The 25,797-nt window shown below is 44.0% G+C and overlaps 2 protein-coding genes and 1 long non-coding RNA gene across 13 annotated transcripts in view; 2 read left to right on the top strand and 1 right to left on the bottom strand.

Moving 5' to 3' along the window:
* Nucleotides 1-6,414, top strand: part of CAPRIN2 (caprin family member 2) — a 45,106-nt gene extending 38,692 nt beyond the window's left edge. For 5 of the 10 annotated variants that reach the window (XM_036300846.1, XM_036300847.1, XM_036300851.1 and 2 more), the window contains 4 exons: nucleotides 1,573-1,755; nucleotides 2,460-2,560; nucleotides 4,201-4,264; nucleotides 5,493-6,414. In XM_036300846.1, the coding sequence (XP_036156739.1) occupies nucleotides 1,573-1,755; nucleotides 2,460-2,560; nucleotides 4,201-4,264; nucleotides 5,493-6,061 (917 nt within the window). In that variant the 3' untranslated portion in view covers nucleotides 6,062-6,414. Of the gene's footprint in view, nucleotides 1-1,572; nucleotides 1,756-2,459; nucleotides 2,561-4,200; nucleotides 4,265-5,448 lie in introns of all 10 variants that reach the window. The other 5 variants (XM_036300854.1, XM_036300848.1, XM_036300844.1 and 2 more) reach the window with 4 other exon arrangements.
* A 10,670-nt stretch (nucleotides 6,415-17,084) lies between these two features.
* Nucleotides 17,085-25,541, bottom strand: LOC118650912. 2 transcript variants are annotated; one of them, XR_004966062.1, is made up of 3 exons: nucleotides 25,264-25,541; nucleotides 21,372-21,483; nucleotides 17,085-17,555 (listed from the first exon to the last, which is right to left on the bottom strand). It is a non-coding gene; the product is annotated as an uncharacterized LOC118650912 (long non-coding RNA). The 2 variants fall into 2 exon arrangements; XR_004966063.1 differs by having other exon boundaries at nucleotides 24,855-25,541.
* Nucleotides 24,484-25,797, top strand: part of IPO8 (importin 8) — a 59,248-nt gene continuing 57,934 nt past the window's right edge. The window contains exon 1 of the mRNA XM_036299448.1: nucleotides 24,484-24,728. Coding sequence (XP_036155341.1) covers nucleotides 24,645-24,728 — 84 coding nt within the window. The 5' untranslated portion in view covers nucleotides 24,484-24,644. The remainder of the gene's footprint in view (nucleotides 24,729-25,797) is intronic.

Below are 25,797 nucleotides of genomic sequence, written 5' to 3' on the forward strand. Positions count from 1 at the left end.
TGCTTAGAGATGAGAGGTTATTTTGATCTTTCATGCTATTGTAAATCATGAAAAAATAAGCAACTTTGTAGTTATTTACTATTTTAAGAAGTACTTATAAATTTGTAGTGTTGGTACGTCAGACCCCTAGTGAGTCTTCTAAAACTTAAACCTGATCAGATGAACTGTGTTTTCTGGGGACCTGGTTTATCACAGAGGTAGTAAATATAAATCCCTGGACCTAGCCACAAATGACCTCATTCTGTTCTCACCTGTACTGTGAAGACGTAGGGCAGATAATTTACTGAAAGGATATTTTTGTCATATGCCTTCTCAATTACAGTAGTGATGAACATTCATTTTCTTTTACTCCCTGATCTGGAATAGTTAGCCTTTTTTTCCCCTTTAACTGTGGTAAAATATATATAACGTAACATTTATCATTTTAACCATTTGTATGTATTGAGTTCTGTGGCATTAAGTACATTTAGATTGTTGGGCAGCCATCACCATCCTTTATATCTAGGACTTTCATCTTCTCCAACTGAAACTCTGTACTCATTTAACACTAACTCCTCATTCCCCTTTCCCTCCAAATGCTGGCAACCATCATTCTACTCTGTTGTATGAATTTGACTACTCTGGGTACTTACCTTATGTAAGTGCTATCACAATAGTTGTCCTTTTGTGATTGGCCTGTTTCACTCAGCATAATGTCAAGGTTCTTCTGTGTTGTAGCTTGTGTCAGAATTTCCTTCCTTTCTAAGGCTGAATAATGTTCTATTTAAATACTAGTGCCCCGGTGCACAGATTTGTGCACATTAAATGGAAATTAATTAGAAGGTGGCCGGCAGGGTGGAACTGGGTGAGATGGGCCGGACATGCCCTGGAGCCAACCTTCTGTGGTCTCTCCCAGGCGGGCTGCACCTGGGGCTGCACTGGGCTCGAAGGGCATCTGTGGAGTGAGCAGGGTCCCTCTAGCAGGTGGGGTCCCTCGGCCTGGCCTGCAGGGACCGGGCTGAAACTGGCTCTCCAACATCCCCTGAGGGGTCCCAGATTGTGAGAGGGTGGTTCTTGGGTGACGCACCCCGTGTCCAACTCCCTCCTCTCTGGTTCTGGGGTGTGTCACCTGAGAACCACTGCTGCCAAGTCACCGCAGCTCGGCAGCTCCTGCATTGAGTGTCTGCTCCCTGGTGGTCAGTGTGCGTCATAGCTACCAGTTGGAGCATCTGCCCCCTGGTGGTCATTATGCATCATAGCTACCGGTTGGACAGTCGGATGGTTGTTTAGCCTTTTATATATGTAGATATAGGGTGGGGCAAAAGTAGGTGTATAGTTGTGAGCACACGAAACAGAATTTATTCTTGTATTATTTTTTATTGATTATTGTATTATTTTCCATATGAACAACTGTACACCTACCTTTGCCCCACCCTATATATAGAGAGAGATTTCACACATACATAGCACCTGCATTTTTTTAAAAGGGAGGACATTGTATTAAAGATTTTGATATATAGTGACCTTTTAGTATAAAGAATATTGAACCTTTATTACAATTTAACTCTTGGACTTTAAAACTGTTTCTTTCAGCAGCAAGTTATCCTGATGGAACTATTCAAGTAAGCAATGGTGGCCTTGCCTTTTACCCAGCACAGACGAATGTGTTTCCCAGGCCCTCTCAACCGTTCGTCAATAGTCGGGGATCTGTTAGAGGATGCACTCGAGGTGGGAGATTACTAACCAATACGTATCGGTCCCCGGGAGCTTATAAAGGTATGCTCTGGATAGCACTGAATGATACTGAATTACTTTGTCTATGTATTAACATGACTCAAACTATTTTTTACTTTACCTGTTTCTTTTTGTAGTTGTTATTTATAATGTAGTAAATAAGTTCCTATTTCTGCAAAATGCAGTATTTAATACCCCTATTCTCTATAACAGAGAGCTTTTTGTATGAAAGGCAGATTCATCCTGTTATTCTGATTTTCATATTTGAAAAAAATTTTTCATTTGTTAATTGACTTGATTATTCAAAATGTGTCATAATTAGACAAAGTCTATTTTCTAGTGATTGTGTATCAGTATGCCACAGATAAAAACATAAACTTTGAGACTGTAATAGTGATATTCTTTTTAGTTTTAAATGTAGTTCCAAGTATTCCAGTCACGCTTGGTGTTAGCAAAGTACTTTACACAGAAGCTTTAACTACCTACTTACCTTACCACTATTTCCCACCCCCACCGGCATTCTAGCAATAGTAAATTTCTGCAGGTGACTTATTTGAAGTCAGCAATGTTTTATAAATGTGTGTCTTATTGTGGAAAGCAATATTAATAGAGTTTGCATAACGAAGGCATAAATCTAATGTTGGCATTATAGGATCAGCTTTACTTTTAAAATGGTATACAGTTAGACTACTTAAAAGTTTAGTGTAACTTTGCTCATAATTTTATGTAAGTTGTTTATTTATTAGGTTTTGATACTTATAGAGGACCTCCTTCAGTTTCCAATGGAAATTATAGCCAGCTACAATTCCAAGCTAGAGAGTATCCTGGAACACCTTATTCCCAAAGGGTAAGAATAGTCGTCATAGTTGAATAGTAGTACAGTTGTTGATGCTAAGCTGGTGATTAAATTATAGCGTAGTCATGATTTTTTTTTGTATAAGGCACTCTTAGTTTTAACTTGTAAGTATTGTGAAGAGTAAAGTTGGAAGCTTTTCTAATAACCCATAAATGACAACTTAGAAGGTTTGAAGGAATGTATTAATCGTGTTGTTTGTATTAACTCATTTACTCTTCCACCCTATAAGAGAAACTGGGGTTCAGAAACAAATTAAATAACTCATCTAAGGTTACTCAGCAAGTAAACAGTAGAACTAAGATTAGAATGCAAATTTCTTAACTCTGGAGCCCATGATTTTAACTTTACTATATTGCCTTAAATTTAACTTTTCTAGATATCAAGTATAGCAAAGTCTTTTTTTAAAATATTTTTTTTATTGATTTCCTAGAGGAAGGGAAAGGGGGAGATAGAAACATCAATGATGAGAGAGAATCATTGATTGGCTGCCCCCCCCCCCCCCCACTGGGGATTGAGCCCCAACCTGGGCATGTGTCCTGACCAGGAATCGAACCATGATCTCTCAGTTCATAGGTCGATGCTCAACCAGAGCCAAACCAGCTAGGGCATAAGTATGCTTCTTATGGGTTAGATGGAGGCAGACTTTTACCATACTTGGAAGGTAGTTTGAAATGTTGGCTCTTGAACATTTTTTCTTGAAGATAATAGATTACATTTCCAGGGTACAATATAATTCTTATCAATTCACCTGTCAAGACAAAACAAAGCCCTAACATACTTTGTAATTATCTTTAGAATTTGGTTTATAAATTGAGCAAGATTTAAATAGTCTGTGTTCTTGCTTTATTATCTTCTATTTTTATTTTTATTTTTTGAGATGAGGGACAGAGGATCATGCCATTTTTTTTTTTAATAAAGATTTTTTTAGAGAGGAAGGAAGAGAGAGAAAAAAACATTGATGTGAGAACAAAGCATCAATTGGCTGCCCCTGCATTGCCCCCAGCCGGGATGGAGCCCACAACCTGGGCATGCGCCCTGACCAGGACTTCAACCAATAACCTTTTGGTGCACAGGACAATGCCCAACCAACTGAGCCACACCAGCCAGGACAGACCATGCCATATTTTTAAATTTCTTCCATTACTTAGCATTGTATCTTTTAAATAGCGTTCTCTAGATGCTTTATAGTTTTTGAAAGTATTAACCTATCTAGGTCCTGGCTGGGTAGCTCAGTTGGTTAGAGTGTTGTCCCGATATGCCAAGGTTGTGGGTTTGATCTCTGGTCAGGGCACATATAAGAATCAACCAATGAATGCATAAATAAGTGGAACAACAAATCGATGCTTCTCTCTCCACCCCCCCCCCAAGTCAATAAAATTTTTTTTAAAAAAGTATTAACTTAACCAATTGGTGAGGTTCATTAACAGATGAAGCAAGTATTGCTACTGTTGCCATTGTTTTTGTTTTGTTTTTGTTATTTTTTATATTTTTTGTGTTTGGAGACATCTGAGCCTCTTCAGTTGCTGGAGAAGGCCTGTAAAGGGCTACGAGGACTTTCATCTTAGAGAATGACCAGCCAGTCATCCTGGATAATAACTAATTATTGTCTTATATTTTTGGTGCCATTTTAGGATAATTTCCAGCAGTGTTACAAGCGCGGAGGGACACCTGGTGGTCCTCGGGCAAATTCAAGAGGTAAGGACAATTAACTGAGTAGTTTATTTGCCCAACCTACCTCTTCCTCCGTCAGGTTCTCCCCAAATACACTGTTTTCAGCATTTATCTTGTGGCTTTCAGTTTGCTTACATCGTCGTGCTGGAGACCCGAGAGAGATATTAGACTACTTAGGCTGTGGAAATCAGTTTTCAGTTTAATTAAAAGTGGAAGTGTGTGTGTTTCAGTTTTCTTGACCCCAGAGCGTAATTTAACCTTAGATATACAGGGTGGATGGAGCAAAAACAGGTTTACAGTTGTGAGTATGTGAAACACAGATTTTATTCTGGTATTTTATTGTATCATTTTCCATACAAACGACTGTAAACGTGACTTCTGCCCCATTCTGTATATTCACAATGCCGACTTCCGATTGTTTCATCGAATGTTTCAGGAAGGTGGTTCTTGTAATAATGGGCACTTGCACATACTCTAGTTTCACTACATTGATAGATAGGAGTAAAGATGGGAAATAAGCAACTTAAAATTAAGACACACAGTTAGGACTTGAAACAAAAGCAGGAAACTTGTGATACTTTAAAAATTGTGGACAGTACTATTTAAAGATTCAGTGTAACTGAGGAAATCAAGAGTTACTAAAGATTAACTGGCTTTGTTACAGGAAAACAGGTTTTTTTTTGTTTTGTTTTGTTTTTAAAGAGAGTAGCCAGTATTTGTATTGCCTTTGCCTTACACGTGAGCAGTGTTTGTACCGTGCTTAAAACATTTCACAATACCACATTGACTTGGAAATAAAAAACAAGCATTCATCATGGTATCATACCAAAATATCCTTGAATGGCTAATAGTTCTAAAAGTTGGTTCTCTTATGCAATCTGTTTTCTTGAGTGTTTTTACATCAGAAACTTTGAGTAGGTTTATCACTGAGGAATGTAGAACAATGAGAATTATGAGAGAAAGGTAAAGAAGCAAAGAGAATGTGCAAACCTGGGCTTTAGACTTTGCCAATAATCTTAACTAGGTAAATTATCCAAGCTTTTGGGAGCCTTATTTTTTTTAATCTTAGTGGTATAAAAGCCTAGTGCTGGAAAAGCCTTGAGAAGCATACTATAGCTATACTTCCTTGCTTTTGTTTTGGAATTTACTGTAAATGTGTCCTTCTCTGTGTTTCAGTAGCCGACTAGTGTTAAATATTGTGTTCAAAGCTAACTGCTTCATTATGACAAACTCACTGTTGCTAATAAAACAGCAGGGTGGAGCGATTCTTCTCAGGTGAGCAGCCCAGAAAGAGACAATGAAACCTTTAACAGTGGTGACTCTGGACAAGGAGACTCCCGCAGCATGACCCCCGTGGATGTGCCCGTGACAAATCCAGCAGCCACCATCCTGCCGGTACATGTCTATCCCCTGCCTCAGCAGATGCGCGTTGCCTTCTCAGCAGCCAGGACCTCTAATCTCGCCCCTGGAACTTTAGACCAACCTATTGTGTTTGACCTTCTTCTGAACAACTTGGGAGAAACGTTTGATCTTCAGCTTGGTAGATTTAATTGCCCGGTGAATGGCACTTACGTTTTCATCTTTCACATGCTGAAGCTGGCAGTGAATGTGCCACTGTATGTTAACCTCATGAAGAACGAAGAGGTCTTGGTGTCTGCCTATGCCAATGACGGTGCTCCAGACCATGAAACCGCTAGCAATCACGCGATTCTTCAGCTCTTCCAGGGAGACCAGATCTGGTTACGTTTGCACAGGGGAGCCATTTATGGAAGTAGTTGGAAATACTCTACATTTTCCGGCTACCTTCTTTATCAAGATTGAAAGTCAATGCACAATTGACAACAAAAGAATGGTGTTCTATAATAGTGGGGTTAAAGGAAAGGTAGTTCTTGACCTTGTGACTAACTAGTTTAGGGAAATGTTCTCATTCCTAGAGGAAGGAGGAGGTCTTTATTTTTGTTTTCCTCCCCAAAGTGAAAAATTTGAAGCTGAATGACAATTAGCACTAATCTGGCACTTTATAAATTGTGATGTAGCCTTGCTAGTCAAGCTGTGAATGTATCTTGTTTGCACTTAACCCTTAACTGTATTAACGTTCAGCTTACTAAACTGACTGCCTCAAGTTCAGGCAAGTTATAATGCCTTGTTGTGCCTCAATAAAAAACTTACATGCACCCTCGGTGTTCTTATTTGATTAAACTTTTAGTTGAGAGGTAAAATATTTAATTTTTAGTATCCATCATTGGTAACTCTTGAATAAGGGTATTTATGGGTTCATATTATTATGTGAAAATAATGCTCAGTGATTGAGCGTTGACCTATGAACCAGGAGGTCATGGTTCGATTCCCAGTCAGGGCATATGCTCAGGTTGTGGGCTCGATCCCCAATGTGGGGTGTGCAGGAAGCAGCTGATCAATGATTTTCTCTCATCATTGATGTTTCTGTCTTCCTCCCTCTTCCTTCCTCTCTGAAATCAATAAAAAATATTAAAAAAGAAGCCTTTTATATATAACAGTTCCTTTTAGAGCGACTTTTCTCGGATATTGTACATGTCATTCATCCAAAGATTTTTATCTGTTTTCCATTGGTTAACTCACATAGTTTCCTTGAAGCTATCTTGCAGTAGGACATGTGTTATCCTTTAGTTATCTTCCAGTACCTAATACATGTATAATAATTCAAGATAAAACAGGAGATGCACAGATACTTCTGGTCCACCATTAGATTTATGCTTTCTAGTGGATTCTCAATCTGAAGAGCAAAATATTTAGTCATCAAAGAGCATAGGTCTGGGGCTGCCCAGACAGTGTTTGTGTGGGCAGTGACAGCGTTCCCCAGTGTGTGGGGACACCCTGGAAAGGGGAAGTTACCCGAAGCTTGAGTCTCCAGAGCTTCTGATGGTTGATTTCAGAGCCTGTTGCCTCTTTAGTCTGAGTTCCCACAACCAGATCCTACTTCACAAATGACCCTGGACAGTAATAAAACTATAAAAGCCTGAACCCAAACCCTGCCACCTTCATTGGTTCAGTGCTTTGACTTCCTTTTAAGGAGACCTAAGGTGGAGAGCTTAAAAATGGTGGCAGAGTAAGTGGATGCTGCATGGACATGCTCCCAGAAACAAACTGGAATTACAACTAAACTTCCAGAATAATCAACAGAAGACTTGCAGGAGAGAACCCTGATACTCGAGGACCAAAAGTGGAGACCACATAGAGACTGGTAGGAGGGGCGGAGGCATGAAAGGGCTGGCCTAGCACCCATAGATGACAACTGAAGTTCGGGAGAGAGATCTCAGCTGTGGGGAGTTGCCCCTGAGAACTCGGGGATCTAATCCCCAAGTTCCCCCCCCCCCCAACAGAGACCACCAAAACTGAGGAGGGTACCCATATAACATCTGGCTGTGAAAAGCAACAGGGTTGCTGTCTGCCAGGGAGTGACAGTTGAAAATTCAGGGACCCTCTTAAAGGACCAATGCACAAAATTCCCTGTGGAGCCACCCACCTTGTGCTCCAGCAGAGGGAGGGCAGAGTGGACTGGAGCTGTGTGAACAGAAGCCAGGATTGGGGACTCCAGTGTTAGGGCTCAGAAGGTAGACACCCTCAGTTTCCTATGCTGAGTCATCCCCTCACACAGTGGAGGATTTCTTTCCCATACAGACATTTGCCTTGCCTGGGGAGAAGACAGTTGACCCACCTTACTGGAAAACACCTTGCCCTGAGGCAACTTAAGAGACTAAAAATAACAGTTAGCCTCCAGGCAGAAGCAACTGCCCCACCCTGTTGGGAAAAAAAAATTCAAAAAGAACCAAGATGGGGGCGTAGGTAAATGCCTGTACTTGCTGCCTCCCACAACCACATCAAAATTACAGCTAAAATACAGGACAGCTATCATCCAGAACCATGGGAAATTTGGCTGAGTGGAAGTATTACAACTAGAGAGGTAAAGAAGAAAGCACATTGAGACTGGTAGGAGGTGCGGAGGTGCGGAATGGGCTGGCACCCAGGTGTGCCACTTTTTTAATCGGGAGGCAGATACAAGCTCCCACTTGCTCTGAGCTCCAGTGCCAGGTGAGACTCTGGGGTACCCAGACACATACGGGGAGCAACTGGACTGTCTGGCATAGGTGCAGGAACACAGGGGTGGCTTTCTTACAGAAGGAGGTGTTTGCAACGGTTATTGTTCCTGTGCTGTGACCACTCTGGTGCAGGGCCAACTGGCAGCCGTTGCTGTTTGCTCCACCCTGGAGATTCCCTGAGACCCCACCCTACCCAGTTTACAACCCCAACCAAGCTGTGTGCAGTGGCTTTTGCTTATGAATGGACTGTTCTTTCTCAGCCTAAAACCCGTCAAACAAGCTGCAGCTGGGTCAGGGAACCGCAAAGCTATCAAAAGAAGGCCAAGGCCAGCACCAGCAGCAGCCTGCCTTGTTTCATAGCTGGGCCTCGTCTGGTCACTTCCAAATCCAATACAAAGAGGAGGAATCTGCAGATCCCTCTGTAGCTCCTGCTGGGTGGCCGCAAGCAGTGGCTGACTTTGCACCTCCTGTAGATCCAAGAGCCAGTGTACTCAGTGGTTAGTGTGAGACCATACCACATTACAACTCTTCACATCCATGTGATACACTCAAGGGGCAGACTCAGTGAGCACCAAAGCCCCACTGAAGTAAGTCCTGCCCCATAAGGTTGTCTCCTGCACAGCAGCTCTTCCATTGTAGATACCTGGTTCTCACAGGCAATTGTCCTGGAGGTCAATTCCTCCTAGTGATACCAACAGCAATCAAGACTCAACTGCAACAAGACTGTGTACAAAGCCCACACAGGGGTGCACCAAGAGTGTCCACCTCAGGTGATTGGGGAGGCTGAGCCACTGGGCCCTATAGGACACCTACTACACAAGGCCACTCTATCAACTCAAGGAGACTTAGCAGCTACCCAATATAGAGAAAGGGAAGCAGCCAAAATGCAGAGACAAAGACATGTGACAAATGAAAGAAATGGAAGAAAGCAAACTACTGGATATAGAGTTCAAAACCACAGTTATAAGGTTACTCAAGAATCTTCTAGAAACCTTTGATGAACTTTGTGAGACCTTTAAGGATCTTAGTGAAAATGCAAAAAAAAAAAAAAAAAAAAAAAAGGGAAAGGACCAGTCAGAAATTAAGCATACACGGACTGAAATAAAGAATAATATACAGAGATCCAACAGTAGACTAGAGGATACCAAGAATCAAGTCAAAGAGTTGAAATATAAGAAAGCAAAAAACACCCAACCAGAAAAGCAAAAACCAAAAAGAATCCAAAAATATGAAGATAGTGTAAGGAGCCTCTGGGACAACTTCAAGCATACCAACATCCAAATTATGGGGTGCCAGTAGAAGAGAGAGAGCAAGATATTGAAAACCTATTTGATGAAATAATGAAAGAAAACTTTCCCTACCTGGTGAAAGAAATAGACTTGCAAGTCCAGGAAGCACAAGAACCCCAAACAAGAGAAATACAAAGAAGACCACACCAAGACACATCACATTTAATTAATTAATTAATTAATTTATTTAAAATATATTTTATTGATTTTTTACAGAGAGGAAGGGAGAGAGATAGAGAGCTAGAAACATCGATGAGAGAGAAACATCGATCAGCTGCCTCCTGCACACCTCCTACTGGGGATGTGCCCGCAACCCAGGTACATGCCCTTGACCGGAATCGAACCTGGGACCTTTCAGTCCGCAGGCCGATGCTCTATCCACTGAGCCAAACCAGTTTCAGCGACACATCACATTTAAAATGCCAAGGGCAAAAGACAAAGAGAAAATCTTAAAAGCAGCAAGAGGAAAACAGTTAGTTACCTACAAGGGAGTACCCATACGACTGTCAGCTGATTTCTCAACAGAAACTATGCAGGCCAGAAGGGAGTGGCAAGAAATATTCAAAGGGATGAATAGCAAGAACCTACAACCAAGATTACTCTACCCAGCAAAGCTATCATTTAGAATTGAAGGTCAGATGAAGAGCTTCAGAGACAAGAAAAAGCTAAAGGAGTTCATCTTAACCAAACCAGTATTACATGAAATGCAGAAGGGTATTCTTTAAGAAGAGGAAGAAAACGAAAAATGTAAAGATAAAAAATTATGAACAACAAAGTGACAACAAATACTTATCTATCAACAAGTGAATCTAAAAATCAAGTGAATAAAAACTCTGATGAACAGAATAAAATGGTGGATGTAATAGAATCAGGGGCATGGAAATGGAGTGGACTGACAATTCTTGGGGGAAGGGGGTGTGGGAGGGTGCAGGAAGAAATTGGACAAAAATCTTATATGCATGTATGCAGTACCTATGGATGTGGACAGTGGGGTGGCAAGGGCCTGGGATGTGGTGGGATCCAGGTGGAGGGGAACTATGGGGGGATAAAAGAGGGACATCTGTAATAATTGGTACAATAAAGATTAAAACAACAACAACAACAACAACTCTCACCACAGCTGAAGACGATTGCCTGGGGCCATTCAAGTTGGAATCTTATCAGTCTGTAGGCAGAGGTGGACTCTGGAGGCTTTGAGTCTTTGCCTGATCTAATTAGTCAGAAACAGCATTTGACACTATCCTGCACTAGAGATTGAGAGGTGTAGAGGATCTACCTAATACACAGTCACAAACTCAGACAGCCAAAATGAGGAGACAAAGAAACAAGCCCCAAATGAAAGAACGAGAATTCTCCAGAGGAAAAGATAAATGAAGCAGAGATAAGAAATTTATCTGAAACAGAGTTCAGAGTAATGATGGTAAAGATTCTTAACAGCATGAAAAAAGATATAATAAAGATATAGTAACTATGAAAAAAGAACAGTTGGAAATAAACAACGACATAACAAATAACAAATTGGAAGGAATACACAGCAGATTAGGGGAAGCTGAATATCGAATCAGTAAATTAGAAGGGTTGAAAAAAATCACTCAGTGAACCAGAAAAACAAAAAACCAAAAAACAGGAGGACAGCTTAAGGGAGCTGTGGGACAATGTGAAATATAACAATATTAGAATAGCCAGAAGAAGCAGGAAGGGAGAAAGGGATAGAGAATGTGTTTGAAGAAATAATGGCAGAAAACTCCCCTAACCTGGTAAAGGAAAAAGTCACACAAGTTCAGGAGGCACAGAGAACCCCAAGCAAGAAGAACCCAAACAGGCCCATGCCCAGACACATCATAATTAAAATGCAAAAAATTAAAGGCAAAGAATTGTGATGGCAACAAGAGAAAAGCAAACTGTTACCTACAAAGGAGTTCCCATAAGGAATGACACCTGATTTCTCATCAGAAACTCTACAGACCAGAAGGGACTGGCATGAAGTACTCAAGGTAATGGAAAACAAGGATCTGAAACCAAGATTACTATATCCAGCAAGGCTGTCATTCAAAATAGATGATTAAATAAAGAGATTCCCAGCCCAAAAAGCTATAGGAGTACATCACCACCAAGCCAGCATTACAAGAAATGCTAAAGAGATTGCTGTAATGAGAAGAAACAGTGAGAAAACTAGGCATGCAGAATTAAAATGGCAATAAGTACCTATCAATAATAACCCTAAATGTAAATGGATTAAATGCTCTAATCAAAAGGCAGAGGGTAGCTGAATGGATACAAAAACATGACCCAACTATATGCTGTCTACAAGAGACCCACCTCAAAACAAAAGACACACACAGGATGAAAGTGAAGACATGGAAAAAAATTTCCATGCAAATGGAAAAAGAAAAAAAAAAACTGGAGCAGCAATACTCATATCCAATAAAGTAGATTTTAAAATGAAGGCCATCACAGGAGACAACAAAGGTCACTGCATAATACCAAAGGGATTGATCCAACAAGAGCATATAAACCTGATAAACATATGCACCCAATATAGGAGCACCTAGAAAAAATTTATATTTACACACACACACACACACACACACACACACACACACACACTTCTAGAGGGCTTTAATGGAGAGATTGACAACAATACAGTCATAGTAAGGGACTTTAACACCCTTCTGACTTCACTAGATAGATCTTCCAGACAAAAACTTAACAAGGAAACAGTGACTCTAAAGGTCACACTGGATCAGATGGATTTGACATTTATAGAACATTTCACCCCAATGCAACAGAATATACATTCTTCTCAAGTGCACAAGGATCATTCACAGAAATAAACTGCATGTTAGGACACAAAACAAGAATCTACAAGTTCAAGAATGTTGAAATCATATCAAGCATCTTCTCAGATCACAGTGGAATGAAATTAGAAATCAACTAAATTAAAAACACCCCAAAATATTCAAACACATGGAGGCTAAATAGCATGTTATTAAGCAATGAATGGGTTACCAGTGAGATCAAGAAAGAAATAGAAAAATTTCTGGAAAGAAATGAAAATGAACATACAACAACCCAGAATCTCTAGGACACAGCAAAAGCATGGAAAATTTTTTTCCATCCCTTCACTCTCATCCTGTGTGTGAGGGAAGTTCATAGCACTACAGGCCTACCTCAAAAAACAAGAAAAATCAGCAATAAACTATTTAACCCTATAACTTAAAGAACTAAAAAGAGAACAACAAGAAAAGCCCACATCAAGTAGAAGGAAGGAAATTATAAAGATTAGAGCAGAAATAAATAACAGAGAGACTAAAAAAAGAATACAAAAAAATCAATGAAACCAAGAGCTGGTTCTTTGAAAGGATAAACAAAATTGATAAACCATTAGCCAGACTCATTAAGAAACAGAGAGAACCCAAATAAAATCAGAAACAAAATGGAGAAGTAATCACTGACACCACAGAAACACAAAGGATTGTAAGAAAATACTATGGAAAACTATATGCCATCAAATGGGACAATGTGGATGAAATGGACAAATTCCTAGAAAAAATATAATCTCCCAAAACTGAATCAGGAGGAAACAGAAAACCTGAATAGGCCAATAACTACTGATGAAATAGAAGCAGTAATAATAAAAAAAACTCCCAACAAACAAAAGCCCAGATTTGGATGGCTTCACAGGGGAGTTTTACCAAACATTCAAAGAAGAACTAATACCTATACTCCTTCAACTATTTCAGATAATCCAAGAGGAAGGAACACTTCCAAACTCTTTTTTTATGAGACCAAGCATTATTCTAATTCCCAAACCAGATAAATACACTACAAAGAAAGAGAATTACAGGCCAATATCCCTGATGAACAAAGATGCTAAAATCCTGAACAAAATATTAGCAAATTGCATCCAGTAATATATTAAGAAGATTATATACCATGAACAAGTGGGATTTATTCTAGGGATGCAAAGCTGGTACAATATTCACAAATCAATAAACATGATACATCACATAAACAAATTGAAAGACAAAAAAAACACATGATCATATCAATAGACGAAGAAAAATCATTTGACAAAATTCAACATCCATTTTTGATTAAAAACTCTCAGCAAAGTGGGAATAGAGGGAGTATATCTCAACATGATAAAGGCCATATATGAGAAACCTACAGCCAACATCATACTCAGTGGGCAAAAACTAAAAGCATTTTCCCTAAGAACAGAAACAAGACAGGGATGTCTGCTCTCACCACTCTTATTCAACATAGTACTGAAAGCCATAGCCACAGAGATCAGACAAGAAGGAGAAATAAAAGGCATCTAAATTGGAAAGGAGGAAGTAAAACTCTCATTATTTGTAGATGACATGATATTATACATAGAAAACCCTAAAGACTCCATCAAAACTACTAGATTTAATAAATGAATTCGGCAATGTAGTAGGATACAAAATCAACACCCCAAAACTGATGGCTTTTACATACACCAATGATGAATTCTCAGAAAGAGAAACTAAGCAAACAATCCTATTTACCATTGCAACAAAAACATTAAGATACTTAGGAATAAACCTAACCAAGGAGGCAAAAGACCTGTACTTGAAAAACGACAGGATGTTGAAAAAGCGATAGAGGAAGATATAAACAAGAGGAAGAATATACTATGTTCATGGGTTGGTAGAATCAACATCATTAAAATGTCCATACTACCCAAGGCAATCTATAAATTCAATGCAATCCCTATTAAAATACCAATGGCCTATTTCACAGAGCTAGAACAAATACTCCAAACATCCTATATAATAAAAGCCAAATATGCTAAGTGTCTGGTCGACCTGTTGGCTGTTCAAGCAATCAAAATGTAATATGCTAATGATATGCTAAGGCCACCCAACCACTTGCTATAACATACACTGACCACAAGAGGGCAGACAGTTGATCAATTGACCAGTCGCTATGGCATGCACTGACCACCAGGGGGCAGACACTTCAACTGGTAGGTTAGCTTGCTGCTGGGATCTGGCCTACTGGGACTGGGTGAGACAGGTTGGACATGCCCTGGAGCCCTCCCAGGCTGGCCAACCTCCTGCGGTCCCTCCCTGGCTGGCTGGCCCCGATTGGCCTCAGTTGGGATTGGATGAGACAAGCTAGACATGCCCTGGATGAATCCATGCACCAGACCAATTTCGGCCAGATCCCCGCAGGCCCAGCTGAGGAACCCTATTGGTGCACGATCGGGCTGGGGAGGGGCAATGGGAGGGCTCCAGGGCGTGTCTGGTCCATCTTGCTCAGTCCCAATTGGCTGGACCCCAGCAGCAAGCTAACCTACCAGTCGGAGCATCTGCTCCCTGGTGGTCAGTGCATGTCATAGCGAGCGGTTGAGCAGCCTTAGCATATCATTAGCATACTAGAGGCCCGGTGCATGAAATTTGTGCGGGGGAGGGTCCCCTCAGCCCAGCTTGCACCCTCTCCAATCCAGGACCCCTTGGGGGATGTCTGACTGCCGGTTTAGGCCCGATTCTGGGGATCGGGCCTAAACCGGCAGTCGGACACCCCTCTCACAATCCTGGACCACTGGCTCCTAATTGCTCACCTGCCTGCCTTCCTGGTTGCCCCTAACTGCCCCCCACTGCTAGCCAGGTCACCCCCAACTGCCCCTCCCTGCTGGCCTGGTCGCTCCTAACTGCCCCACCCCCCACCAGCCTGGTCACCCTTTAATGCCCCCCCCTGGTTGCCCCCAACTGCCCCCCCCGCCAGCCTAATAGCCCCTCACTGCCGTTTCTGCCAGCCTAATAGCCCTCAACTTCCCCCCCTGCTGGCCTGGTTGCCTCCAACTGCACCCCTCTGCTGGGCTCGTTGCCCCTAACTGCCACCCCCCCCCCCCCCCCCCCCCCGCTGACCTGGTCACCCTAACTGCCCCACCTGCTGGCCTGGTTGCTCCACACAGCCTGCTGTTCAGTCATTTGGTCATCCCTCACTAACCCCCCTGCTGGCCTGGTCGCCCCATGCAGCCTGCTTATTCAGTCATTTGGTTGTCCCTCACTAACCCCCCTGTCGGCCTGGTTGTAGGCAGCCATCTTGTGAGGGCATGAGGTTTAATTTGCATATTACCTCTTTATTATATAGGATTACACTTTGATTGGTTGTTTGGTTGTTCTGCTGTTCAGTCTATTTGCATGTTATCCTTTTATTATATAGGACTAGTGGCCCAGTGCATGAATCTGTGCACCGGTGGGGTCCCTTGGCCTGGCTGGCGATTGGGGCCGATTGTGGGACGGGGCTGGCTAGCGGGAGGGACTGTGGGAGGTTGGCTGTGGGAGCACACTGATCACCAGGGGGCAGCTCGTGCATTGAGCATCTGCCTGCTGGTGGTCAGTGCACATCATAGCAACCGGTTGCCCAGTCATTCGGTTGTTTGGTTGTTTGGTCCCTTAGGCTTTTATTTATATAGATAGCTAATACTTTTTGAGTAGGGTGTGGGTTTAGCAATGAAACCCTGAAGACATATTTAACTTTCCATGGTGTTAAATGTTAGTATAGTGTTTTCAAGATCAAGGATGTAATGTGATTCACTATTTAACGGAACCTTTTCAATTTATGGTAGGTATTTTGTGGACTAAGGATATTAGTATTCCAGTTAAATAAATTAGTTATGGCTTTTATGTCTAGAACACAAACTAAAAAGTATACAGAAATGCAGAAATATGATCAGATGATTGAAGGGGAAACTTGATGTTTAGAAACTGTTGTTGATCAAGTTCAATGATGACTTTCAGCCATTTTTACCCATTATGTTTTGTACTTAGTCTTTCCCCCTGCACACAATCAATGTTTATTTAAAAGTGTGAGTGCCTATCTATTTTTTAAGGTAAGTGTCACAACCAAGAAATTCATTAACTAAGGTATCTTCTCATAATAACTATGTTCTAGGAGAGTATTTTAAATGAAATAAATACTGATTTGTATAAAGACAGTGAGGTAGAAATTATTCTTAGGCTTATGAGAATGAAAAGACAAGATCTTATTTAAAAAAAATGTTTCTATTGATTTTAGAGAGATAGGAAGGGAGAGGGAGAGAGAGAGAGAGAGAGAGAGAGAGAGAGAGAGAGAGAGAGAGAAACAGCAGCATCAGTCAGCTGCCTCCTGCATTCCATTGGATAGAGCTTGAGAGTTTGTTTTAATTAAGTCTGGGATAATACATGGGAGAATGTTACTATAAAAAACCTAAAACCTGCCATCTTTTACTAATATTTGCATTTCACCTCATAATTTAGAGAGTACTCTTATCTATGTTTTCTTTTTCTTTTTTTTTTCTTTTTTTTTTAAATATATTTTATTGATTTTTTTTTTAAATATATTTTATTGATTTTTTACAGAGAGGAAGGGAGAGAGATAGAGAGCCAGAAACATCGATGAGAGAGAAACATTGATCAGCTGCCTCCTGCACATCTCCCACTGGGGATGTGCCCGCAACCCAGGTACATGCCCCCGACCGGAATCGAACCTGGGACCTTTCAGTCTGCAGGCTGACGCTCTATCCACTGAGCCAAACCGGTTTCGGCTTATCTATGTTTTCTTATTTGCTCCTCACATGGCCCTTGTGAGGTCCACTCTGTTTTCGGGGACGGAAAATCGAGACTCTTGGAGACAGACTTTCTGAGGCCTCTAGCAGAAGTGCTGGAGCCAGACTTGGCTCTCTCACGTCCAAACACAGCACAGCATTTTCTGCAGTACTTTCCCCTTTTCTTTCGTTCCGACCATGTTCCCATTGCCATTTTGCACACACAAGTTTCCAGTGCACTACTCAGCTCTGCTGGGGCAAACCGGACACTGAGACTGGGCGACGTGGACTCACTGGAGTCGTTCATAAGGTACAGATCCTGAAGTTGAGGCAGGATGACTCCCTTTCTAATGGGAAATGTGGAAAGCCTGAGGAAACGAAGAGACAACCTGTGGAGAGGGGGAAAAGCACACCAATTTGAAAGTAGGTATTTCTTTTTTAGTTCAGGTTAATGCTACTATTTTTAGGTTCTATCCCTGCCCCCAACCACCACATTTTAGTCCGGTGGTGAAGAAAGTTACTGTTCAGAAGCTTCCTAGCCCTCTATTATTTTAGCTTTCCTAGCACTGTTTTGTTTGATTCTTTTAAAATTCCTCTTGAACTGTGAGGTCTGTCTCATTCTTTTCGTAAATCCTAATCGGAGCTTTGGGTTACGTGTGACGTCTTAAAGGAGATTACAGTTGACCTCTAGTAACAAAATACTAAAGATCTTACACTGATAAGATATATGTATACGCTCTTGCATATATTTCAGGTGCTATGATGTAGAGCTCTGCCAATATAGACACTTTCTCAGTAGAAGTGTTTAATCACAAACTTTTCAGTATTCGCTTACAGTTTAACATGGTCTAAAGGACAGACTGTTGAACTAAAGGGAGGGATTTTTGTGCATTTGCTCCCATTTTCTCTTTACCATGTGGACTAGATTCAAGCCCTGGAACAGAGACCAGCAGATGAGCTGCTGCCCGCAGATGGGGAGGACAGCTGTGCTGTTCCATTTAGACGACTAAAATGTGAACTCTCAAAAAAGGCCGCTGTGGCAGTGCTTACAGTAAAAAATCACTTTCTGTCATTTGAGCTGTAATCATGCCAGTATTCTCGCCGTGTGCTGTATTTCTAGGGTAATGGCATCCACTTCTGTGGTGTCACCGAACCTATATGCACAGATGACTCACGGTTTTCTAACTCTAGCCCTTTATTCCTTCTCCCTCGGCCAGAGCTTCCTGCCTTCTCACCCAGCTCTTTTGTGAGGGCCAGACGTGGATGTTCAGTTGTCACTGGAAATCTCTAGCTGTATGGCCCATAAATAATTCTAGTTCAACATGTGCCCAGATAGTCATAATTCGTTCAAAATCTAATACTACTTCCATTTTCTCTGGTTAATGATTTCCATAGGCCATCAAAGCTTGAAACTTTGGCACCAAGCTTGACTTCCCTTTGTTACTTTGTATACCTAATCAGTCACAAATTCCTGTTTATTCAACCCGTGAAAGGTTTGATGTCTGCCTGTCTGTGTTCTCACTGTAGATATCACGTGTTAGACTCCTTATTTCTCTCACATGTGTGCATTTATTCATCCAGCCAGTACGTATTGATTGCTTATTATGTGCTAGGCATGGTGTGAGACTGTCTCACTATGTCACTGTCTTTCATCAAAGCTGAATAAGGTTTCTTTTAACTAGAATACACTGATTATATTGTACCATGAACAATGTGCTTATCTCATTTAATCTTCAGAACAGCTCTTGGAAGCAGATGAGGAAACAGGCACAGAGAGGTGAGGCATAGACAAACCATGGCCATACAAGGCAACATAGCTGGCTCAAATTCTACCTTAAACATGGTGAGGATATCATACATATAGACATCCTTTCATGTTATGCAAAGAAATAAAAGAGGGGACTCAAACAACGGACCAAATATAAGATAAATATAAGTTATAGTTTAGGGAAAACTACTTTAAAACACTTGCAAAGAAATCTGAGAGCAGAATCAGATGTTTTTTTCCTGTTGTCTTAGACAATAATTTGACGGCATTGTTTTTTAGTAACTTCTCTTCACTGAGTCTAAAGCAGGGGTGGGCAAACTTTTTGACTCGAGGGCCACAATGGGTTCTTAAACTGGACCGGAGGGCCGGAACAAAAGCATAGATGGAGTGTTTGTGTGAACTAATATAAATTCAAAGTAAACATCATTACATAAAAGGGTATGGTCTTTTTTTTTTTTTTTAGTTTTATTCATTTCAAACTGGCCGGATCCGGCCCGTGGGCCAGAGTTTGCCCACGGCTGGTCTAAAGTATAAGAGAGTTGATGTTCTTTTTTAAAAAAATAATATATTTTTAATGATTTCAGATGGAAGGGAGAGGGAGAGAGAGAGAGAGAAACATCAGTGATGAGAATCATTGATCAGCTACCTCCTGCATGCCCCACACTGGGGATTGAGCCCGCAACCCGGGCATGTGCCCTTGATCGTGACCTCCTGGTTTATAGGTTGATGCCCAACCATTGAGCCATGACAGCTGGGCAACTCTCTTTTTAATTATGTAGTTTGGTAGTTAAAGTTTTTATTTTGGGATAATAGTAGATTCTCATGTAGTTCTAAGAAATAATACAGATGGATCCTATGTACCCTTTATTCGATTTGCTTCAACAGTAACATCTTGCAAAACTGCAGTACAATATTACATCCAGGGGTTTGAGACTGATACTTTCAAGATACAGAACATTCCCATCACCACAAGGATCCCTCCTGTTGGTCTTTTATAGTCACACCCACTTCCCTCTTGTTCCACCTCCACTTTAACCCCTCATCACCACAGATCAGTTATATATAATTTATTTTAAGAACTAGAGGCCGGTGCACAAAAATTTGTGCACTCGGGGGGGAGAGGGGGTCCCTCAGCCTGGCCTGTGCCCTCTTGCAGTCTGGGACCTCTTGGGAGATAAGAACCTGCTGGCTTAGGCATGCTCCCGGGTGGCAGAGGGCAGGCCCAATCCCTAGGTGCAGCCCCTGGTTGGGCTCAGAGCAGGGCCGATTGGGGAGTTGGGGCGCCGCCCCCTGTCATGCACAGAGCAGGGCGGATCGGGAGGTTGTGATGCTACCCCTAGTCACGCTCAGGGTAGGGCCGATTGGGGGGTTGGGGCACCACCCCCTGTCACACTCAAGGCAGGGTCAATAGGGAGGTTGCGGCGCCACCCCCTGTCACGCACAGAGCAGGGTCGATCAGGGGGTTGGGGAGCTCCCCCCGTGTCATGCACAGAGCAGGGCTGATCAGGGAGTTGAGGATCTCCCCCCTGTCACTCACAGAGTTTGGCCGATAAGGGAGTTGGGGCACCGCCCCCTGTCACACTCAGGGCAGGGCCGATGGGGAGGTTATGGCTCTACCCCGTCACAGAGCAGGGCCCGTGGGGAGGGGGGGGGGGGGTTGGGGCGCTGCACCTTGTCACAGAGCAGGGCCGATCAGGGGGGTTTGGTCGCTGCCCCCTGTCATGCTGATCCCGGTGCCGGGAGGCCTCGCTGCTCCGCTGATCCCGGTGCTGGGAGGCATATTACCCTTTTACTATATAGGATAGAAGCCTGGTGCACAGGTGGGGGGCGGCTGGTTTGCCCTGAAGGGTGTCCTGGATCAGGGTTGGGGTCCCCACTGGGGTGCCTGGCCAGCCTGGGTGAGGGGCTGAGGGCCGTTTTCAGGCTGGCGAGTGACTGAAGCTCCCAACCTGTCCTTTTTTCCTTTTTTTTTTCATTCTGGGCCAGCTTTAGCTCTGAGGCTCGGCTCCAGCTATGAGACTTCCACTGCTGAAAGCAGGTTTCTGGCCTTTGTTTACCCTTCTGTATTTGAAACAATGTTGCGGTCCTGCTGGCTGAAGCCCAGGGTTTTGCTTAGCTTCTATTTTTGTAACATAGTTGCTTAGAGTGCAGCTGAGAGGCCGGCAAGGCAGGCGGGGAAGCTTGGCTTCCTCCGTCACTAAAGCAAGCAAGCCTCATGTTAGCTTCCAGCTGCCTGGCTGCCGGCCGCCATCTTGGCTCTCAGTTAATTTGCATATTGCCCTGATTAGCCAATGGGAAGGGTAGCGGTCATACACTAATTACCATGTTTCTCTTTTATTAGATAGGATGTTACATATGAAAAGTTACATGAATGGAATCAGCATGTGATCTTTTGGGACTGGCTTTTTTCACTTAACATAATTCTCTGAAGACTTACCCAGGTTGTTGCATGTGTCATTCCTTTGATACCTCAGTAGTAGTCCACGGCATAGATGTCCCACAGTTTGCTTGCTTGCATTTTCCTAGAGAGGCTGTCCTATTTTACACACCTGCCAAAAATATATGCACGATCCAGTTTCTCTGCATCCTCACCAGCACTTGGTGGTGTCACTATTTTAAAAAATCTATGTTCTCCTTTTATGTTATTAGAATGACATCATCAGGTCTCTCCCTACTCCAAACCATCTTTAGTGCTACCAGAGTTCAGTTTTAGACATGTGCCTTAAAAGATTTGGGTCCATTCAGGTACGTGTGTAGTAGGCACTTGGATACACCTAGTTTGAGGACAGACATCTTAGTTAGAAGTAGTTTTGTCAGTTGTTCCTGTTGAGTTGGTGGTTAAAGTTCTATAAGTGGATGGAATGATGAAACTAGAATGGGTGGAAGGGAAAGAGACGTGGGCTGAGAAGGGAGTTCTGAGATGCACCAGTGTATGAGAGTTGGGTGATCAAGTCACGAATCAAAGGGATAGGAATACATTCTTTAAGAGAAAATAAGGAAAGAGATGAAAAAGAAACAAGAGCATATAATATCATGCCAGATACCAGAGAGAGACTTTTTAATATGAGAGCTGAAAATGTCTCTGGCATTTGGGATGATGTTTTCATGGGAGAGAGAAACATCATAAAAACATCTGGAAATTGATGAAAAATCAATGTTGATTTTTGCTTGGCAATTTCAGTGGGGATAGCTGATAGAAGCATGAATAGGAAATGTGGAAGCAGAGACAATGAAGACTTCTTTGGAATGTAAAGTGAAAAAGAATTAACCATAATTAGCATTACTGAAAAAATATTGTTTTGTTTTTTTTTAAAACTGGGGAAAATGTGTTTAGGCAGAGGTTCAATCAATGGAGAAAAAAGTTTTACAAATCACCAACAATGAGCATGCAAGAATACCCAAAATTTAATGCAAAAACATATAGAAGAGAGACGAGATATTTACGGAGCAAGGTCCAAGAGGAGGTGGGGAGGGACTGGGTTCTGATTGAAGGGAAGGAGATTAATTTGTGTTTGCGTGAGTTGAGTCTGATGGCTTTGCTCATCTTTGCAGGGCTCGGTGAGAGGGGGTAGCTGCTGAAGGAGGGGAGATGATGCTGATCAAAGACATGGAATAGGATTGTTGAGACGGAGAGAGCAACACACATTTGTAATGGTCTCAACTTGCACAGTGGGTCAGGGATAGACTTAAGAGTGAATTTGGAGTTTAATAGCAAAGAAGGATGTGTAGTCAGCAACAAATAGATTAAGGAGAACTAAAAAAGCGATTGAGTTGGAAAACAGGTGTGGAATTAGAGAGAGAAAGAAAGAGATTTCAGAGGTCAAGGAGTTTTTTGTTGTTAATCCTCACCCAAGGATATTTTTCCCTTTGATTTTTTAGAAAGAGTGGAAGGGAAGTGGAGAGAGAGAGAGAAACATTGATGTGAGAGAGAGACATCAATTGGTTGCCTCCTGTACTCGCCCGGACCCTGTGAGCCTGCAATTGAGGTACGTGCCTGTGCCCTTGACTGGAATCAAACTGGAGATGCTTCAGTCCCCAGCCAATGCTCTAACCACTGAGAAAACCGGCTAGGACCAGAGGTCAAGGAGTTTTAGATTACTTATCATGAGGTCCAAGAGAGTGGGCTAAAGAAACAGTGTGGAGATGAGAGGCACTGTGTTTTCTAAACTCCTGGAGTGCTAAGCAGTTTGTGTTTTATATCTTGAAATTGATGAAAAATCATCAAGGAGGGGACATGACATTATTAACTTTTAAGAGGCATGACTCTGGCCCTGGCTGGTGTGGCTCAGTTGGTTAGGCATTATCCTGTGCATGGAAGGGTTGCTGGTTCAATTCCCAGTCAGGGCACATGCCCAGGTTGTGGTTCAATCCCTGGTAGGAGGCAGCCTATCCATGTTTGGCTTTCACATCGTTGTTTCTCTCTCTCCCTTCTTCTCTATCTAAAAATCAATAAAATGTTTAAAAAAATGAAACATGACTCTGACGGCAGTGTGGAGAATGGATTAAAGAGGGGCGAAACTGGAAGCAATCAGAGACACACTCCCTGGGCACTTTTGTGCCCACTACATATATTCTAGTCTAGCCTCTTGGTTGAACCCAGTTAATTGAACCAATCTATCTTAATCATCTTCTCCTGGAAAGATCATATCCCTCAGCTGTATTTTGTCCACCATAAATATATAATCAGAACTCTCTTCCTGGTTAACCTCAGGAAGAACTAGCTCCTTACTATTTGTATGAAATTGTGGGGCCAGATGTGGCCATAATGTGTGGAACGGTATAACCCTTCAATGCCTTTCACTACTTTTCTGAGGAGGTCTGGACATTGTTCAGAAACTCAGGAGGCATGTAGTTCATTTCTCTGATCTCTGTATTTCCAGAGTTAGTATACTTTATCTGTTTACATTTGTCTCTTTTATCAGATGGTAAATTCCTTCAGAGTAACCTGCGTCAAATTCACGTTGTTACAATGTGGGGCCTGAATATTTCAGTCCTCTGGTTCAACGACCTGTTCAACTAGCGTTCAGCGACTGAATGGAGGCCCCCACAGATCGAGGGGACCTTGTCCTTCTGTGGGCTGATCGCAGGGTCTCTGGAACAGACTCCGTGGTGATGCCCGAACAGCTCTTGGACTAACAAAAAATGCCCGTCTATCCATATAAGCTTAATTTGGAAGCAGCTGTAAAGAGACATCTCGCCAACTGGGAGAGGAGGGCGGGGCTTTCCGAGCGCTGCCGGCGGGGAGGCGGAGAGAGCCGAGTCCCTTCGGGCAGCGGCCGAAGCTGAGCCGCACAGCCGCACGCCGGCCGCTAGGGGGCGGCGGGGAGGCGGAGAGAGCCGAGGTCCTTCGGGCAGCGGCCGAGGCTGAGCCGCACAGCCGCACGCCGGCCGCCAGGGGGCGCCGCCCTCGCCTCGCCGGGAGGAGGCCGCCGTAAAGCGCGCGCCGCTTCCTCTTCTCCCGCCTCCCCGCCGACTGTCGTAAAAGGGTGAATGGAGAGCGAGTTGTGGGGGGTGGACAGGGAGGACAGGGGGCGCGGAGTCGGAGTGGCGCAGCAAGTGGCTGCAGGTGGCGACGGGGGCGGGGGCCGGGGAGTGAGGTAGTGCGGGGGTCACGCAGGAGGCAGCCGAGGGGTCCAGAGGAGGACGAAAGCTGCAGTCCGGCCTACGGGCCCGGGGGCCGCGGAGCCCCCCCCCCCCCCCCCCCGGGGAGATGGACCTCAATCGGATCATCCAGGCGCTAAAGGGCACCATCGACCCGAAGCTGCGGATCGCGGCGGAGAACGAGCTCAACCAGGTGAGGCCGGGCCCGCGGCGCCCCCCGATCCCCACCCCCGCCGGCGCCCAGCCCCACTCCGCCCCGCCCCGCCCCCGCCGCAGGGTGCGGGCGGCACCCCCGGGACCTCCCCGAGCGGCCCCGCACCTGTGGCTGCCTTTGCATCCTCCTGTCCGCCCCGAGCCGTGAGTTCGGCGCCGGGTCCGCGGGAGGAAGCCTCGGCCGCCGTTGCGGGTGGCTCCGGGGTGACTGGAGTCCCGACGCGGGGACGCGGGTGGGAAAGCCACTTACAGTTCAGGTCCGAGCGCAGCGCTTCCGCAGACCCAGCCCCTCCCGGTGCGCGTCGCCTGCCTCGGTGGGGTTGGCCGGGCTGTGGGGCGCGGGTCGGCAGAGTTTGGGGGCGCTGGGGGGTGCCGCGGGGAAGGTGCCCTGGACATCGGAGGCAGGACCCGGGGGACCGCCTTCCGAAAGGCAAGCGCGAGGATGCGCGTGCGGAGGGGTTTCTTTGAAAACGTGTGAGACTTTGTTTTGCCCTCCATCCCCTATTCCCACTCACCAGCCTTGAGCGTGTCCCAGCGTCACCGCCGACATTGGGGAATGTTACCGAGCCCCAACTCTAGCTCCTGCTTCCCTCCGCACCTGCAGGGGTGGAGCCCAGAGCTCCCACGGAAAGCACAGGTTCAGGTCTGCCCCCCGCCCCCCACCCCAGGAGGCGATGACAGCTGCGGGAGGTGGTGCTAGTTCTTAAGCTACGATCCTAAACCGGGGCTTCTCCAAGCGGCGCCCACGACGGGCAGCGCCCCCATCACCCGGGAACTTGCTGGGAACGCAAATGCCCCGGGGCGCTCTGCGGCCGAAGGAGGCGGGAGCTGGGCTTGGGGCCCGGGTGGTGTGAAGTAGCCGGCTAGGGGATCTGTGCTTCCTAAGCCTGAGAAGCAGCTGTTTCCGTCGGAGTTCACGAAGGTGTCCCCTGGCCCGAGGTGACAGGAGTGCAGGCGTGCATTGTGGATCTTTGGAACGGATTGCTTTCGTGGGAAATCTGGGCGGAGTTTGCAGTGAGTGTGAATCCCGGATTCCCGGGAGATCCAAG

The sequence above is a fragment of the Myotis myotis genome, unplaced genomic scaffold (assembly GCF_014108235.1).
Source record: "Myotis myotis isolate mMyoMyo1 unplaced genomic scaffold, mMyoMyo1.p scaffold_m19_p_3, whole genome shotgun sequence".
NCBI classification, from domain to species: Eukaryota; Metazoa; Chordata; class Mammalia; order Chiroptera; family Vespertilionidae; genus Myotis; species Myotis myotis.